This window comes from Nyctereutes procyonoides, unplaced genomic scaffold (assembly GCF_905146905.1).
Source record: "Nyctereutes procyonoides isolate TBG_1078 unplaced genomic scaffold, NYPRO_anot_genome, whole genome shotgun sequence".
NCBI classification, from domain to species: Eukaryota; Metazoa; Chordata; class Mammalia; order Carnivora; family Canidae; genus Nyctereutes; species Nyctereutes procyonoides.
In genome coordinates, this window is record NW_026575147.1 from 8,897,044 (window position 1) to 8,916,315 (window position 19,272).

At 46.9% G+C, this 19,272-nt stretch overlaps 1 protein-coding gene across 5 annotated transcripts in view; it reads left to right on the forward strand.

Annotated features, from left to right (window-relative positions):
- Window positions 1-19,204, forward strand: part of SLC4A5 (solute carrier family 4 member 5) — a 113,409-nt gene extending 94,205 nt beyond the window's left edge. For 2 of the 5 annotated variants that reach the window (XR_008662716.1, XR_008662717.1), the window contains 8 exons: window positions 683-844; window positions 1,662-1,840; window positions 3,008-3,080; window positions 7,898-7,966; window positions 8,772-8,945; window positions 11,729-11,881; window positions 12,144-14,671; window positions 16,549-19,204. Coding sequence is in view for 1 of the 5 variants with exons in the window: in XM_055312378.1 (XP_055168353.1) it covers window positions 683-844; window positions 1,662-1,840; window positions 3,008-3,080; window positions 7,898-7,966; window positions 8,772-8,945; window positions 11,729-11,881; window positions 13,441-13,525; window positions 14,604-14,638 (930 nt within the window). In the remaining 4 variants the exon portion in view is untranslated. The remainder of the gene's footprint in view (window positions 1-682; window positions 845-1,661; window positions 1,841-3,007; window positions 3,081-7,897; window positions 7,967-8,771; window positions 8,946-11,728; window positions 11,882-12,143; window positions 14,672-16,548) is intronic. The other 3 variants (XR_008662718.1, XM_055312378.1, XR_008662719.1) reach the window with 3 other exon arrangements.
- Window positions 19,205-19,272: the final 68 nt, after the last annotated feature.

Genomic DNA, 19,272 nt, shown 5'->3' on the forward strand with positions numbered 1-19,272 from the left:
AGTCCTGACTTGGTGCCATTTGCTTGAAGCTCAGCTCAGGCCCTGCTCCCTTATTAGGAGCATCAGCCACCTACACTGGGCTTGGAGGTTCTAGAACTGACCTTCCCTGTCTTCAAGGGCTTGATCTCCTTGCTATGACTCCAGGGTTCTCTTTGATAGCTTACATGCAAAAAAGTACCTCTTTCTCTTAAATAAAAGAGAGATTTCAGCCCAGCTTCTGCAGAGATAATCCCATATTCTTAAGGTACAAGTCTGAATTAACATCTGATGTTTTACAGACCTTCCTGTAAGGCTCCCCAGACAGGGAACTCAGAGGAGAGGCAGAAGCCTTAGGCACTGGGCGCATCAGATTCCTTACTCTTGCCTGTTGGGCCTCATTCCTGCTTCCTGCTACCTTGCAGTTAGGTCCTCGAGCTGTCTCCCAGCTCTCCGCCCCTCCTCGTTCCCAACCAATCCCAGGGATCTCAGTTCAGCAGACACCATGCCCTTCCCAAATCTGTCTGTGTCTGTGGTCTCTTTAAAGTTGCAGGTGCCTAAGGTCTTGGAAGGAAAAGATTAGGCTCAAAAGGCACCCTGGGACAGGCAGGGGGAGTGGTGGGAGGTCAGGGAGAGTGGGGCCCCCAGGCAGCAAATGCACTGGCACAGTGGAGAGGAAAGGGCCATTTCCATTTGTTCTGCTCAGCCCACTCGGCCTGACCGAGGCTGGTTCGTGGCTCCCTTCGGGAAGAACCCATGGTGGGTATACCTGGCGAGCATCCTGCCCGCCCTGCTGGTGACCATCCTGATCTTCATGGACCAGCAGATCACCGCTGTCATAGTCAACCGGAAGGAGAACAAGCTGAGGGTAAGGCAGCTACCAGGGGCAGGAGCACAACCTCTTTCTTCCCACAAAGTTGGAAGGAAAAAAGAAGGGAGATGGTGCTTTTGTCAAAATGTGGGGCCATTTATAAAGCAAGGCAGGAGGTCAGAAGCCTGGAGTTCTGGTGCATGTGTGGGGAAATGTGACCCCCAGATGTGGGTAAGGTCAACCAGGGCCAGGGTGATATGATCCAAGGACCAGGACCAAACCCAGTAGGGGCCACTAGGTATGGGCTGCTTGCTTCTCCCAAAGTGACTTTCCAGCTTCTTGACTGGGAGCTTGAGAGTCTGAACAGATCTGGAATTTTGACCCAGAACCCTGAGGCAGAGGAGAATCTTTCACCCCCACCATCACCCGTGTCCCCAGTCCCTACAACTCCCCTCCCTGTCTCGGGTTTGAAGAGATTCGGGCTACCTTCTCCCCATCCCAATCTAGACCACTCATAGCTTGGTCTAATGCCTGCCCCTGCCAAGACCCCTTGTTCAAGAATTGCAGAGACATCGTGACCACTGGTAGGAGCCCTTCTTCCCAAGGACCCAATCCCAGGGCCTCTCAAGCCTAAATACCTCTCCTCCCTTTCCTGAGTCCCTTCCCTGGTTCAACAAACCCTGGGGTTGGTGATGCCTGAGCACCTCAGGGTAGGGACACCCCAAGAGTACCTAATGAAGGCTGAAGGGAGCTTTGAGCCATGTTCCACAAAATGGCTGCTCTAGGGAGATTTCTATCTCCCTCACCTCCTACCCTCAGGGGGCCTGGTGCAGACTCCCTAGACAGCTTCTCTGTCTCCCACTGCCTCATGCAGAAGGCTGCTGGCTACCATCTGGACCTGTTCTGGGTGGGCATCCTCATGGCCGTGTGCTCCTTCATGGGGCTCCCCTGGTATGTGGCGGCCACTGTCATCTCCATCGCCCACATCGACAGCCTCAAGATGGAGACGGAGACCAGCGCCCCTGGGGAGCAGCCCCAGTTCCTGGGGGTCAGGTAGGTGGGGAGCAGTGACTGGGGCCCACCTAAGCAAGGATGTTTGGATTGGTAGAAGGGAAGCAGGTTTTTCTTACCATCAAGGTATTTGGGCAAAAGGGACCCCTGCTCTGACAGCCCAGGACCTACAGGGATAGGAGTGATATTTCTAGGGGGGAGAAGAAGGAGACAAAGATTCAGTTCTAAGTGGTGCTTTTTTTGTAATGGATTGCAAGCAGTACACCACCCCTGCCCATTGCGCACTGACCTCTCACCTGCATGGGCCTGTCTTTTTGCCTCTTCTTCAAGCCCCCTCCCATGGGTGCAGATCCTACCCAATCTCCATTCTTTCAGAGTGTCTTCCCAGGACTGCTCCCACTCCCTAGCCTGTGGCCCATGGCCTATCACTTCCATCTCCTCACTCCTCCTTCCCTAGTGTCCATGTCAGGTCCCTTACCTGTTACCAGCAGCCATGTGCATCTCCCACCTCTTAGGGCCTCTGGGGTGAGCTCACACCAGAACTGGCTGTCCAAAGAATTTCTCCTCACTGCCTTGGAATACCTAGGCTACCCAGCCTGCCCCGGTGAGCCTTGTCTGGTCAGGGCAGGGTCCCCTCCTGGACTCCTGAGCCACAGATGACTGGGCCTGAGCAGTCGACCCCGAACCCCCCAACCCCCACCTGAGTTGTGCCTGGGCGCGGGCACTCGGGGACACATGCCTGCTCTGCCAGCAGCCGGGCCCCCTTCCTCCAATTCCCCTTAGTCATGGCCCATGGGGATCTTCTTGCAGTCAGAGGGCAGGGATAATAATCAGTGCATGTTCCTATTTCATCCTCACAACTCCCAAGGCAGTTTCCATTATCTTTCTTCCTCTGAGTCTAAAGACATTTAGGGCCTTGTCTGATGCCACACGACAGTGGCAGAGCCACACCCAGGTCAGTCTGGCTCAAGTACCTCTACTATTAGTCACGGCACTGGATAGCCCCCCAGACGACCCTACAACTGCCTCAGTCAGGGCTCACTCTCGTCCCATGTGCTGGTCAGCTGGGCCTCAGGCAGCAGGTTTACTCTCTGGAATGGGGAGGTCAGGGTATGGCCACAATCTTTAGGTGCACGCAGAGGGCTGGAGGGCTAGAGTGGTCATGGAGCATCTTCCAGTTCACCCTGATCCTGTGTCTCTGTCTGCCAGGGAACAAAGAGTGACCGGCACCATCGTCTTCATCCTGACTGGCATCTCCGTCTTCCTGGCTCCTATCCTGAAGGTGAGGCTCTGCTCCCTCCACCAGGGCCCCATCTGCCTTAGAAAGCCCTGGCCTGGTGCCTAGAGGTTCCACCTGGACCCTAAAGAGGCAGGACCCAAATACATGTTCCATCACCATCTTTGTTTTCTGGAATGTTGCATTCCTTATCAGCATCAGGCAATCCTCACCACTATTTTCACTCGTCCCAGGGTCCATCCTCCCCTTTCTGGAGGACACTCTTTCCTTAGAAAGTTTGGCCAAGTACCATTCTTGCTTAGATCAGGAGCTTCCCAAACTGGTTTTGTCTCCACGTTGTGCTTTCAGCTCACTAGACACTTGTTTGCTCACCCATTTTCTGAAGTTTAAAACTTACAAGGGGAAGGCTTCTGCAGATTTTCCTGTGGCCTTGTCTGCTCCTCTGTCTTGTGTGTCTTGAGCACATACCTGATTTTTTTCCCCACACTGTTTGAAGCTCCTTTTGCCCATGTCCCCCTAGACCAGCTGGAAGAGACCAAATCAAATGGGAGTACATTCACAGCAGGCATCTGTGGGACCCTCTCTCTCTGCACAGGTTTCTCTGTTTCTCCAGTTCAGCCACTCCCCCCGTTGAGTTCATCTGCTGCATTAATACAGTACCACAGACCAGGCACTTTAAACAACACTTATTTTCTTACATTTCTGAAGGCTAGAAGTCCATGATCAAAGTGTCACCAGTCTGGTCTCTTCTGAAGCCAGATACGGGGGAAATGTGAATTATTACTCTGGCCATGATGGAAAAATTTCCACGAGCCACATAACTCTAAAGGCTCTGATATTGTCTTAGTGTTCAGTGACAAAAACAGTTTGAAAAATCCTACCCCCACCTCCCAAAAAATCCTACTGGAGGTTCTTTTATAAAAAGAGTAGAAAAAATACAATATCATTTTATTCACCACCAATTAATTTATTTGATATATTTTATAACTGAGAAGACCTATCTAGATTTTTAAAAAGATTTATTTGTTTGTTTGTTTATTTCACAGAAAGTGAGCAAGGGCACAAGTAGGCAGAGCTGCAGGCAGAGGGAGAGGGAGAAGCAGACCACCCCCCCACAACCCCCCCACTCCCGAGCAGAGACCCAGGACCATGACCCAAGCTGAAGGCAGCCACTGCCACTTAACCAACTGAGCCACCCAGGCACTATATAGATTTTTATTAATCATAAGATTTGGGATTTCTCATTTGCTTGTATTAAAATATATACCTTTTCACTTTTTTTTTACTTATTTCTATTTTTATACCTTTTTATAAAGATAAGCTTTCAGAAGAAGCCAACAACTTTGCACATGCTTTTTCAGAGACTGATCCTACCCAAAACTACTTCTGGGAATAAGAGTTCAAGAGTATCTTTGAGGCAGACCTTCCCCATCACAACCTGACAATTATCCAAATGTCTTCCATCTTAACCAAGCAAAATAAAATCATTTCCTACAACAACAGAAAAAGATTGGCTTTCAAAACTGTTTAAATGCCTAAAGCATTATCACTAGCTGACATCAGTACTAAATACTGGGCTAATTTTAGGTTAAAGGAAAGATGTTTTGTATAGCCAGTTTAAGAAAAATATAATTAATCCAGATCTGAGGTCCTCATTTTAATCCCAGCATTTATTTCCAACAAGAAAAATTTTCCAGGACGCCTGGGTGGCTTAGTCAGTTAAGTGTCTGCCTTCAACTCAGAGCATGATCCCGGGGTCCTGGAATCAAGCACACCCCCACCTCCCCCCCACACTCCTTGCTCAGTGAGAAATCTGCTTCTCCCTTTCCCCTTGCCCCTTCCCCTCCACTTGTGTTCTCTCTCTCTCTCTCTCTCTCTCTCTCTCTCTCTCAGGCTGTTTCTCTCAAATAGTCAACAATTTTTTTTCCATAAAGCTTACTTAACTTTTTGCAACTGTATGTTTGCCCATGTCTGTCAAATTAGGCACAGCTGACTATATACAAGATTCAGAGAACTTACATTGGGAGAGCTATCTACCCAAGATGTACTTTAGTTGAGATTTTTTTTTTTTTTGAGAGAGAGAGAACAGGAGGAGGGGCAGAGGGAGAGGGAAAGAGAATCCTCAAGCAGACTCCCTGGTAGGCATAGAACCCATCAAAGGGCTCAATCTCAGGGCCTTAAGATCACGACCTGATCCAAAATTAAGAGTTAGACACTTAACTGACTGAGCCACCCAGGAGCCCTTGGACTTTTAATTCTTGTTTATGTAGCCAACAGGGGATCCTGAGATCAAGACCTGAACTGTGATCAAAATCAGTTATTAAAAAAATCAGTTATTAACTATACCTTTGTACCAATTTCTCCAGTAGAATTTTGCTCTAGAGCTTCTCAAATTTTATTTATTTTTTAAAAGATTTTATTTATTTATTCATGAGAGACAGAGAGAGAGAGAGAGAGGCAGAGACACAGGCAGAGGGAGAAGCAGGCTCCATGCAGGGAGCCCGACATGGGACTCGATCCCGGGACTCCAGGATCACGCCCTGGGCTGAAGGCGGCGCTAAACCGCTAAGCCAATTAGGCTTATTAGGCTGCCCAATTTCAGCATTCTGCTGCAGAGGTACCCCTGACCATATCAGAAGCTTCTCCTCTGAGCCCCTTGAGTTGTTCAAATGGTCTCAGCTTCAAATTATATGGAAAGGCTGCAATGTCCTTATGTTTGTGGGACTGTGACATTTTTGACTCTTCCAACAGAGGGGTAGAAAGCTGACACTAGAGGCGCCTTTTTTGCCATTTGACTGTTTCATTAATGTTTGAAAAGGGCCTTTCTTTGGGGATTCAAGGAAGATTTGTGTGGATCAATCTATAATTCTACATCACAGCCCCAACACTTGTCAGTCTGATGTCATAGGCCTTGGGATTTGCCAAGAAAGCTGTTTGATCCTGCAAATGACAGGACAGGTGATAATTTCCTAGGGTTGATGGGTCAGACACTGGTAACTGCAAATTCTCTAAGACTTAGCCCAGTTCTCCTCATTAGGTCAAAAGGAAGTTTTAAGCCGCCTGAAATTAGTGTTATTATAGACTAATACTAAGTCTTTTTTCTTAAAAAAAAAAACGGATGTTATTTATTTATTTGAGAGAGAGCAATAGAGAAAGCACAAACAGAGGGAGAGGCAGAGGCAAGCAGGGACCCTGATGGGGGCTTGATCCCGGAAACCCAGAATTGTGACCTGAGCCAAAGGCAAACCCTTAACCAGCTGAGCCACCCAGGTGCCCCAACTAAGTCTTTTATTTAAGATTTTTATTTCTCTCTCAATTGCTCCCACGATTTGAGAATGATTAGGACAGTGTTGTTCAGTGGAAATTTTAACTTTGTTTCATAATTAGGCAAACAATCTCATAAGCCACATACAAATGTAATGGTGCAGTGGCCCATATTTCCCTTCTTTGCTTTAAGATCAAATGTCTTGGGTTGAGGTTTCCAGCACATAGGTTCAAATCATGGTTTGTGTTTAAAAAATGAACCCAGTCTAACTTATTTTTATTTATTTATTTATTTATTTATTTTTAAAGATTTTATTTATTTATTCATGAGAGACACACAGAGACAGAGACACAGGCAGAGGGAGGAGCAGGCTCCATGCAGGGAGCCCAATGCGGGACTTGATCCCGGGACCCCAGGATCGTACCCCGGGCCGAAGGCAGGCGCTAAACCACTGAGCCACCCAGGGATCCTCTCTAACTGATTTTAATAAAGAGGTTATTTATTTGGTTGGGTTTATGGACATCCTAAATGGCATCTAAAAGTTGAGCACAGGACTTTATATTTGGCCACATGTTCTAACATGACAACCCTGGAGTCAAGGCAGAGCCTTATTCAGAGTGGCAAGTCAAAGAGGCAGATAAAGGGAAAGATGAGGGGTGCTGGGTAGCTTAGTCGGATGAGCTTCCAACCCTTGATTTTGGCTCAGATCATGATCTCAGGGTCATGAGATCAAGTCTCCAGTTGGGCTCCATGGTGGGCATGGAATTGGCTTAAGATTCTCTTTCCCTTACTCTCTGCCCTTTCACCACCAACACCCCCCCCACACACACACTGCTCACAAACATACTCTTTAAAAAAAAAGGGATGGGGGGGCAAGGATGAAAGAAGCAGAAACGCCGCTTAGAGAGACAGTGGAGAAATACCTCAAATGGTTTATAAAGAATCATAACTATGATTGTAGAACAGTATAAATGATGTCCCACTTTTGAAAAAGCTAACAAACTACCTATGAGCATGATCAGAAGAAAATATGTCCACCAAACCATTAGTGATTAGTTAGCAATTAGTGGGGGTTGGTTTATATATACATATGTTTTACTTCTTTTTAAAATCCAATTATGTATGGTGTATAATTTTTGTTAATCAGCACGTACTCTCTGCCAATGGTGGTCAGCTCAATAAAAGTCCCCAGAGCAATGCAGGTTTGTGGGGTGTCCCCAGCTGGGGCTGGGAGAAGGAGCTGACAAGAATAAGCAGGGGGCTTTCTAGGGAGCTTTCCCATGTTCCAGAAGGTGCGTCTTCAGTTAAGCCACAAGGCTTCTGCAGGGTTGGAAGAAAGGTGGCAGGGTGACCAGGCTGGGACAGCAGCTGCACAGAAAGAAGGGGGAGGGTCAGCCCCCCCACAACACTGGCTGTAGATCTGCTCTCAGAGGCTCAGTTCCCCCTAAATATCCAGCTCCCTCATGGCGTGGGAAAAGCCAAGGCAGACCAGGCAGCCTCTGCGACTTAGCAGACACTGTCATAGGGAACAAGGCAGCCAACAGCCAGCCCAGGGCAGAGGCCCAGGCCAAAGCTCTGCTTCCGTCTCCCATTTCAGTACATCCCCTTGCCAGTGCTGTACGGAGTCTTCCTCTACATGGGCGTGGCCTCCCTGAATGGCATCCAGGTAAGGTTCTCCGCACCCCACCCCCCACCGGGCTCCAGGCGACCTGTGGGGAGGCAGCACTCCCTGTCTGCTGCCTGATGACCCAAACCCCAAGCGCTTGCTATTCCGGTTCAGGGGAAGAATAATGGTGCCAAAGATTCTACCATTTACTGTGTGCGCAGTGGGATAACCTTACCAGGCACTTCCTAGGTGTTCTGTAATGAAATCTGCGTAAGTAGGTGATGTGATACCTATTTTACCAATGAGGAAACAGGCTCAGGATTTGAAAGTGCGGACTCCAGTGAGCATTTCACTGCATCTCTTCTTGCCTGAGGCGACTGGCTGAAGAAAACATTTTCTTTTGTTTTGTTCCTTATTTACCAGGATTCACCAGGTGTCTTGGATATCTTTGTGTTGCAATTGGTTGCACTCTTTTTTTCTTTTTAAAGATTTTATTTATTCATGAGACACACACACACACACACACACACACACACACACACACACACACACACGCAGGCTCCATGGAGGGAGCCCGATGCAGGACTCGCTCCCGAGACTCCAGGATCAGGCCCTGGGCCAAAGGCAGGCGCTAAACCACTGAGCCACCCAGGGATCCCCTGGTTGCACTCTTCTTGAACGCAGTGTTCACCTGCGGCGGCTCCAGGGCTGGAGCCCCGGGTAGGGCTCAGGCCTGCTCCCCTCAGAGCTCCCCACGTGTGCTCCTAGATCTCTAGTCCCCTCCTGTGCGCGCTTAGGCGGGACGGGGGGCGGGCCCCCTGGCTCACCGGGCCCCCACGGCTAGTGACCTCACGCTCTCCGCCAGTTCTGGGAGCGCTGCAAGCTCTTCCTAATGCCGGCCAAGCACCAGCCGGACCACGCCTTCTTGCGTCATGTGCCCCTGCGCCGGATCCACCTGTTCACCTTGGTGCAGATCCTCTGCCTGGCAGTGCTCTGGATCCTCAAGTCCACGGTGGCTGCCATCATCTTCCCAGTCATGGTAAGGTGGGCGCGGGCTCCCCATCCTGCTCGGAGGATTGGGCCGGGCAGGTGTCCGCGGAGAGGCCCGCCAGTGCGCGGCCTGACTCTCAGGGTCACAGAGGCAAGCCCAGAGCAAGATGCAGGTGCCCCCCCCCCCAGGGGTAGGCGGGCCCTAGAGCCACAGCCGGCTTGCCCACCTCCACCCAGCTCGGGTCCCAGCGCTCAGAGGTGATGGAAAAGCCATCCAGCCTCCCCGCTCTGGGGCAGGAAGGAGACCAAGTCCCCACTGCCAAATTCAAACACCTATACGAAGTATAACTCTTTTCACCACTCAAAAGAACTGAATTTGAAAAGATAAATGGGGAGGGGGGGCGGTGTGTGTGTGGAAGAGAACTAGAATCAGAGAGTAAAAACTTCCTAGTCTGAGGTCATGAACATGAGGTTTGGTGAAGCTGGGAAAAGTATAGGGTGGGGTTTTTTGTCTATTCTTGAAATTTTATGGAAGTTTGAAATTATTCCAAAATAAAAAGGGAAAAGAAAAACAGCCAACATGTTGCATCTGGCCTCTAGATAATCCCTCTTAAGGGAAGTGGTCCCGGACCCCTGCTGGTGGCCGGTGAGGGGCAGTGTCAGAGCCTGTGGGCTCATGGGATGGGGAAGCCCTGAGTGGCCCCCAAAGCCTGAGGGGCTGGACTAGGGGCCAAAGTGAGAACACAGAGGTAGGATTTGAAATGCGCCCACCTAGGATTCTCAAGCCTGGGTGACCACAGAATCACTTGGGAGCTTTTTAAAACTGTGCCCAGGCCTCACCCCAGATCAGTTAAACCAGTATCTCTTCGGGGAAACGCAGGCATTGCTGTTTGTAATAAGTCTGCAGGTGAGCCTACATGTGCAGTCAAGAGTGAGGACCACCTCTCCAGGGAAGGAGAAATAGATCTTCCAACAGGGCCCTCATGGGGTTTAGTGGTAACAAGGGGGAAGGAAATTATAGTCGTGATTAGCATATGTGGGGTGCTGTTTCATTTAGTCCACAGCAGCCTTAAAGTACTCCTCCTAACCCCATTTTACAGGTGAGAAAACAGGCTCAGCAAGCATGAGTGACCCAGCCCACACAACCAGGGGGAGCTGAGCCAAGATCTATACCCTTCCCCTATTAATTTTTTAAAATTTATTCATTCATGAGAAACACACACACACAGAGAAAGAGAGAGGGGGGCAGAGACACAGGCAGAGGGAGAAGCAGGCTCCATGCGGGGAGCCCGACGCGGGACTCGATCCCGGATCTCTAGGATTACACCCTGGGCTAAAGGCAGCGCTAAACCGCTGCGCCACCAGGGCTGCCCTAATTTTTTTTTTTTTAATTTACATGCAGTAAAATTCACTCTGTGGTTCTGCAACTTTTGACAAATGCACAGATCAGTGGTTCTACAACCACAGTCATGATACAGAACAGTTCCGTCATGCCTAAAATCCCCTCGTGCCATTTCTTTTCTTTTTTTAGAGAGTGCCAGAGCACACACATGTGCATGGCATGGCAGTGGGGGCAAGTGGCGGAGGGGCAGAGAGAGAATCTTAGGCAGGCTCCCTGCCCTGTGCAAAGCCTGATGGGGGGGCTCGATCTCACGACTTGGGCCGAAATCAGGAGTTGGACACTTAACCCACTGAGCCACCCAGGCACCCCTCACCCCATGCCATTTCTATGCAGGCAGTGCCTCTTTCCACCTCTGCCCCTAGCAACCACTAATTTGTTTTCAGAGCCATGATTTTTAAAACCTGGGTCTGTCCAACTCTGAAGCTCTACTTGCTTCTAAGAAGCAGAGTCAGTGAGGAACCAGAGTTAAATCCAGCTGGCTGGTTTTCTCCTTGACCTCATTTAGTGGCGGGTTCTTGGTAGTGAAGGAGCAATATTTATAACTAGCTACCCTGGGCCCATTGAGTTTATTAAAAGGCCAGTATTTAATCCTTCCCCAAAGCACACACGTTGTTTCCCTTTAATTTGTGTATGCTGAACAGAACCAAACTTTCTAGACTTTGCAGTTAGAATTCCTGATATCCCAGTACACTGTATTCAGTGTACTTTTCTTTTTATACGTGCTTTTTAAAAAAGATTTTTATTTATTCATGAGAGACAGAGAGAGAGAGGGGCAGGCAGAGACACAGGCAGAGGGAGAAGCAGGCTCCATGCGGTGAGCCTGACGTGGAACCCGATCCTGGGACTCCAGGATGACGCCCTGGGCTGAAGGTGGCGCTAAACTGCTGAGCCACCCAGGCTGCCCTACTTTATACTTGTTAACAAAGAGATTGGCAGCTCTCAGAAATGGGGCAGAGGGATATTGGGGCTCAAAGCTTGATCTCCAATCTAGTCTGGAAGTATCAATGTCTCCAGGGAAGCTTTTTAAGGGTGCAGATTCTCAGGCCCAGACCTGCTGACTTGGAATCTCTGAGGGTAGCTCCCAGCAGTGTGTGTTAACAAGCTCTTCAGGTGTTTTGATGGAAGCTCAAGTTAGAGGCTCACTGATTTAAAGAATAACTCTAGTTCTGTGGCCTCTGGTCTCTGCCCGACTCCTTACCTCAGCTGTCACAGTCCCTGTCCCCTGGGTCACTGATAGGCTTTGCCACTCAGCTGAGGAAAGGCCAGATGAGAGGAACCAAGCTGGGAAAGTGGTAAATGATGCTTTTTGTGGGAGCTCTGAGATGACTCCAAAGACACCAGAAAAAGTCCCTAAACATAGTTGAGGGAGAAAAAACAATGTCTGAGTTTGGGACCTTGAGGCCATGGTTTTCTCTGAACTCTCACCACAGATTCTGGGCCTCATCATCGTTCGAAGACTTCTGGATCTCATCTTCTCCCAGCATGATCTGGCCTGGATTGACAACATCCTCCCAGAGAAGGAGAAGAAGGAGACAGATAAGAAGAAGAGAAGGAAAGGGGCCCATGAGGACGGTGATGAGGAGGTGGGGAGGATGTGAGGCTGAGCTGAGGAAAGAGATCAGAAGACCCTCCCTCTGCTTCTGCCAAGGCCAGGGGGAGGATGGGCTCTTGGGTGACCAACCGTGATCACCTGGGTCTACTCCAGGATGAGCTGAGGCTTCTGTGTTGTTGGGGGTTGCTGAGAGCTTATCTGCTTATGTGAATATCCTCAGGGTGGGTCACAGTGAATGAGCCACACCCACTCTTTCCCATTTCTGTGAGCTTCTGGGGTTGTTTCAACAGCAGTGCAGATCCTTGATGAATTGGCGCAGAAGGCTCGGCTCCATCATGGGGGAGGTTATGAGGACTGGCCTCCAAAGAATGGAGCAGGCCTTGGAGGAAGACTCTAATGGGCACCAGTTAGTAGATTGGACTCCTGGACAGGAGGAAGGACTGGGAACAAGGTTTGCTTGGCCTGCCCTTGGGGTATTAAGGAAGAAGGCAGGGGAGAGGAATATGTCCTCCCTGAAAGGAGAGTGGCTATATCCCCCCAGATGTTAGGGATGACATGCTTGCCCCATCTACCCTTCTTCTCTTATGCTTCCTCCCCATCCCACCCCCAAAACACTCAGGGAGTCAACAGGCAGGAAGCCAGTCCAGAACTTAAAATAAATTACAAAATATTAAGCAGAAAGATCTAGTTCAAATGTTCATTACAGATGATCAAACAGTCCTCCAAAAGGGAAGTGGTTCACCCAAGATGGACATATGGCTAAATGTCTAAAAGGGAATTAAGAGAAGCATTGCTGACTTTGAATCTGATCATTCTCAATATACTAAGCTGCCCTTGCCATCTAACAACATGCCTGGCTCCCATTTTCCTGGTCTGACCTGAACCCACATCCCTGTATCCACCCTGAACTGTTCTAGTTGATTGTGCCTTTTGCAGATAAAAGCTGTTTATAGGCAAATCCTTGCTGATTGGTGGCAATCAGACCATCTTCTGATGGTAGGGATAGACCAAACCTCCCCTAGTCCTTAATTGCTTTCCTCTTCCAGGTAGGAAGAGGACCATCACTCATTCACATGTTTTTCATTAATAATTTAGATGGTTTGCAAAGACAGGCCTTGAGAACAAAGAAACTGAGAGTCTGCCTTTTAAAGAGAAATACTTATTCTTTCATTGATTTATTCAATAAATATTTGAGTGGCTACCATGTGCCAAGAACTATTCCAGGGATGGGGAAAAGCATGATATATTCAGTGGGAAAATGGGATTCAATTTTGCGCAAATTCATTTTACACACGTCTTTACAGCAACACCAGCTATTGTGTGAGATTCATTCCCAAGAGATTGGTTACTAGGACATTTGAAACTGTTCTGATCAAGAATGTTCCTGGAAGAGTTCTGTCTTGGACAGCAGGCTAACTGTGATTGTCCCTCAGTGAGTCCCAGAGTATTTGCAGCAGCCCCTAACTGTTTAGACTTGATATAGAGAGGATGGTGGTTGGCACATCGTGGATATGTGTATTTTCCATCTTGGCAAAAAAGTCAAAGCTGTTGTATTGGTGTTTATCAGCTTTTCCCACTGTTTCTCTCCAGCCCCAGTTCCCTCCTCCCTCAGTTATAAAGATTCCCATGGAAAGTGTCCAATCAGACCCCCAAAATGGTATCCACTGCATTGCCAGTAAGTAAAACACATGGTGTCTCTCCCTTCCTACTTACTACTAATTCTCCACCTCTTCCTCCAAGGAACTTCCATCTTAAACTCAGGGGAACCTAATGGTCTTAGATGCTAGAGGACTCCTGAGGTAGGCAGACTTCAGTGAGAACTGGGCCACAAGGATTCAGATTTCAACTGATGGAATCCCCAAATCAAACCCTGCAGATGCCAGTGATCAAGCTTCACTTCCATTTAGGCAAAGCCCCTCATTCCTTCCTTGCCCCTGGTGCCTCCTGATGCCTGTGGCACACCACCTGGCCCTCTCTTGAATTGTTTCAGACCACATTGATGCAAACATGACACACTGAGCCTCCCATGCTTTCCAGGGGTGGTTGAAAATGTTTGAGGGTTCAAATCCAAGCTGAGTTGTCCCCTTTAGAGACACAGGTAGCACAGCATTTGGATCATAAATTAGTCAGAAGGGAAGGCCTAGTGGTTGGGCTGTGATTCTGTATGAATCACTAGCACATTCCTCCTGCTGAGAGGGATCGGGCATTGCTTAGGAAGATCCTGGGGGGATTCTTGGCTGTCTTTACTCCATCCAGCTTCAGCACCCTAGCAGAGGACAGTCCTGTCATCAAGACCATAGCCTATCCTGGGAGTAATCAGAAAGATCCCACCTGAGTCCCAGTGTTCCTAATACAGGGCTTGCCACTTTCCTAAAAGACCCAGATTAGGATCCTGCCAGGGCCCTTGAAGGGCTTCTTCCCAGCACACTGTCCATCAGAAGTACCTTTTTTTTTTTTTTTTTTTTTTTTTGGTTGCTAACTCTCCTTCCCCCTTCCCATTTGTACACTGCCATCAGCCTTTCTCACTCTTCCCTGGCCCTGTCCATGCCCCACTCCCACCTAACCCAGCTAAGAGCCCTCTGGTGAAGGACTAACTGAACCGGAAGCCATCCCTGTGAGTCCCTGATGTCCTCTTGTGTAGTGTTGGCCGTGGGGATTAGAGAACAGGAAGAAGAGGAAAGCACTGGAGAAAAGTCTTCTCCAGTATCATCCTCAAACCTGCTCTACAACTGACATTTTAATTTTCCTGCCAGGAAAAAGATCTTCCAGTTGGAGTTACTCATTCTGATTCTTCCTTCAGTGACTCAGAACTCGACCGAAGGTAATGGCCATGAGGTAGACCCCTTGTGTATGAAATAAGAGACTAAGTAGTGGCCAGGAAGGCAGAGGGACGAAGATTTCCCAGGTTAGCCAATGTTCAAGAAAAGGCCTTTGCCGGTCCACCTTGGGAGACAGAAGTGGTCAGATCTGATTATTGGTGTCAAGTAACAAATCTGTCCTCTCATGGACATAACATGATTACAATACACAAAGGTATTCTACTTTAGAAAAGGAAATTACAAAATACTACGTAAAATTGAAAATACGGGAAAAAACATAGAATAAAGTAACAGCATGGTTAATTAGCAAAGGTCAGAAAAATATCAAAGATTAAGTGGAATGTGTGACTCTTGATCTCGGAGTCATGAATTCAAGCCCCAGCTTGAGCACAGAGATTACTTAAAAAAAAAAAAAGAATCAAGAAAGGATTCCAGGCCATTTCCAGGAGCCTTCATGCCAACTGTGATACTTTAGGGTTCTTAATGAGAGGCAGTGAAAAAAGTGGAACAACCTGATAATTGAAAATAAGGACCGCTCAAAATGGAAGAGAAATCCAGGTGCAAGAAAGTCAGCCTCAGTTATTACTGGTGAAGATGGTAGGGTGTTCCTACCTGGTACCCTGAATTAGACAGGAAATACTGTACTACATCGCATGTGAGTAAAAGCATAGGCTATCCCAAGTCTACAGGCAAGTAAGCCTCCAGACTTAGATGCACTCATCCAAGAGATTTTAGAAAACATGCCTGAGATCGTCTGAGTTAGAAGTCTTTGCCAGGATGAGAAGAGGGACATCACCATAATAAGCCTCCCTAAGCAGCAGACCCAAGGCCACTCTAGCCCAGAAATGTCATGTGTTCACATTACATCTCAGCCTGCCTTGTCATTCCACCTCCCCAGTCAGGATTCCTACAAATTACATTGTCACTGATTTTTATTGAAAGGTGTTAGGAGAAAAGCAATCTATCCTGATGTATTTTCATTTTTAAGTAGGCTATACCAAATTGAATCTCTAATTGCCCCAATTTCAGTGCAGAGAGAGAAAATTTGGGCCAGGATAGGGCATTTCCATATACAAACATGGGACAAGATCAGAAATAAAGAAAAGTTGGTAATTAGTGATGGCATCTCCCAGCTACATTTGGTAAAACTACCAAATCTATGAAAAGTAGGTAGAAGCAGAGGCCACTGAACAGGGTCCCGTTTCAGTGAAGGAAAAGGCTCAGCAACATGATCTAGTTTAACAAAGATTAAGCATCCATGACCTATCAGGCATGACATTCAATTCCTGGGGATATAGAAAGACGGGTCTATGAACAGAGACCTACAGCACTGTGAACCGGAACAATGGAGCACACGTAAGAGAAAGGGCAGTGTCTAAGGGAGGGAGCTGCCTTATCTGGAGAGTCCAAGAACAATAAATAGGAGCCTCCCAGGTATACAGAGTAAAGACAAAAAGAGATAAAAGGTGGCATTTCAGGCAGTGGGAACACACCTGAAATACCATTTGAAAATGTACACACAGTGAAGACTGCCGGGATGGCTGGCAGTCCAACTAGGGGTAATCAAGAGTCCAAACAGAATTAGGAGCTTGGATCCTCTCTTTCAAACAGTGGGAATCACAGACAGATCTGTGGTCTAGAAAGTTCGCCTTGGCAGCAAGGTGAAGACCAGGCTGAGACTCCTGGCAAACCTAGCTCAGTAAGCGCAGCTGAAGGCCAAGCGCTTAGCCAAGCAGAGGATGCTGCTCATTGCCACGGTGTGTGGAGACTTCAGAAGCAAAGACAGAAGTACTTGCATTAGAGCCCTGCTCTGGGAGATAGCGTGGAAAACACCACGTGCTAGATAAATCACTCTTCCTTCCTTCTCTTTCTCACACAGCATCACACTGCACTTCAGAATTTCCTGTCCGGCTTCACCTGCTTTCAACTACTCACAAAGCCCAGTGTTCATGGTGCCACAGGTGAAGATAGAAATGGAGTCAGACTGTGACTTCACAGACGTGGACAGATATGGAAGAGAAACGGATGGCGAGACCACCCTCTGATGCAGCTGGCCCCGGACCCAGCTTCCTCTTTGTGGGGGAGGACATGGCTGCATCTCACTGTGAGGTCTGGGCCATCTCCCTGAACTCCTCTGAGCCGCTTTCCTTATTTGCCAAACAGACGGAGTCATTCCACTTGATAGAAAACTGATCTGTGTGGATGAAATGTACTACTTACATGCAGAGCTGTCTCCTTTCCGGAGTTTGGAAAATAGAAATATTTTACTAACAGAAACGTTATACCTTATTTTAAAATGCAGTCCAGGATAGAAATTCTGTTTCTTGAAATGAAAACAATGCTTGCCTCCCAAAACATAGCTAAGATAAAGGAGGCAATAGTAAATTTTTATTGAAATAAATATCAGTTAGATTTTTCTTTAAAAGCTTAGATTTTAAAGTATCTAGTCTTGAAAAAAACCATTAAAATGCGCATACTTCAGTAGACAAAAGCTGGAGAATTTGTTTTGCAACTTGACATGGTAAAAAATGCTTACAAGGCCCTGTCTTCTCTTCCCGTGTTGTGCAGTTTTCCAAGGCTCCCATGTCAAGTCTGCGCCATCTGCGGGCGCTGTGGGCCCTGTGCCAGCACAGAAGCATGACTGGAGCTTCCCCAGACTGAAAAGCCAGTTCCCAAAGTCTGCTAGTGAAAGAACCAACACATGAGAGTGGGCAAATGTTTTCAAAATAAAATTGTTCTTGCTAAAATGAAACTTCAAGCACATTACATCAACAAACTGATCTCTTAATATCACTGGTTTTTCACATCTTTCACAGAGTAAGACTTCTTTCTACCTTTGGATAGGTCCTTCTTCTAAGTTTTCAATGGTCTTGCTCCCAAAGTCAAACTCCCATCCACATGACCCCTGCATGTTAGGCAGAGCTAATGTAAAATATCAGATTATAACTTTGTAGTATTAGATTAGTTCTTTAAAGGAATGATTGGAAGCAAGCCGGGTAGATTAATGACTTAATAAAGAGGCAAACTCTGTTCTCATGAAACTTAATATCAGTCTATCTTCTATCCCCACTGAATGCCAACTTTGTTTGTTTAACACCTACTCTGTGTCTGACAGCCACAACGCATCTGACATTTACTTTGTCTCCGGAACAACTATGGATTTGAATCTTGAGTAAATCACTTTGGTTAGTTACTATATTTACTCAAAATGACCAATGTAGGTGCTTTTTTCTTTATTCTTTACTAATTTTTAAAGACAAATGACATGAGATCATTAACACTTTGGGTACTAGGACACCTAATTGCCTCTGCGATTCTCAGTGCTTCATACAGTGCCTGGTGCATAGAAAACTCTCGTAAGTGTTTATTAAATTCAATTTCAGGGCTCCCTTCCAAGGGATACTGCCAAGAGGTAAAGCTCTAAACCTCTCCCACCTGTACTGATCGCAACAAAAGGACTTAGCTACTCAACTAATCCAGAACCATCACCTGAACTTAAATATAAATTCTGTATCTTTGGCTATACCAATCCTGGGAAATCTAACAATCTACCCTTAACATTTCAGGTGTAGAACTTGGCTGATTTTCAATAGCACTTTGTCCAAATTAAATGGTAGGAACATTATGGATTCTGGAGTAAATGTGCTTGATTAATCAAACAAGTTGGAAACTCTGATGTTAATTTTTTGTTGTTATAAATTGATCACTAATTTTCACCCGATATGTCACATTTTGTGTATACGTGAACATTTTAATTTTGACAGCTTTTAACAAGTTGACCTATTGTTACTTCTCCATGAAGTAAGGTCAGACCTTCTTTCTACTTGTAACTATAACTTGATAAAACTTAATCCTGTCTGCTCATCTTGCTCCATGTTTAATAATTTTGGTTAAGTCAGCAAACGTGGCATATGGACATGAGCTAGTCTCACTTACAAAAACATCACCAGCAAACTATCATCTTCTTTCATCTTCAGTAAACTATCAAAAGGCAGCTGGTAGAACAAGGAGGAAATCTACTCCCCATTGTTTTTTCTACCTCATGCTGCCTGGAGCAGGAACAGAGGATCTGTCTGCCTGGAAGCCAAATTGCTCAACCCTGGTAGAGAATCGAGAATACACAGGGACCTATCCCAGCCTCAAAATGTGCACAGCAAATACCTTCCAATCTGTCAAATCAAACACACACACATTGAAAAAATAACTATATAGAGAGAAGGGAGCGGGGAGCCTGATGTGGGGGTGTCAGCAAGCACATCAAGAAGTCCTTTGTAAATCCAACAATGTGTAAATTGAACTGCATGGTTTAGAGAACACCTAGAATAAACCTAAGAAATTTAAATGAATCTTACAGATTAAGCTTCTGGCTTGGCACAGCCTATTAGGACGTCACATTGAAAGGACTGGGCTGGTTTCTCCACAGCACTTTGCATCAGTCTGTTTAAGGCACAGGATTAGTTAGGTATTACCAAATACAGGAATATCGACATCAATTACATCCAATGAGAAAGATTAACTGTAATTAGGTCTCAACTAGGACAGTAGCAGGAAGATCTAGTATTTGGAAACTCATTCCACACCAGAGTGTTTTTATTAAAAAAAA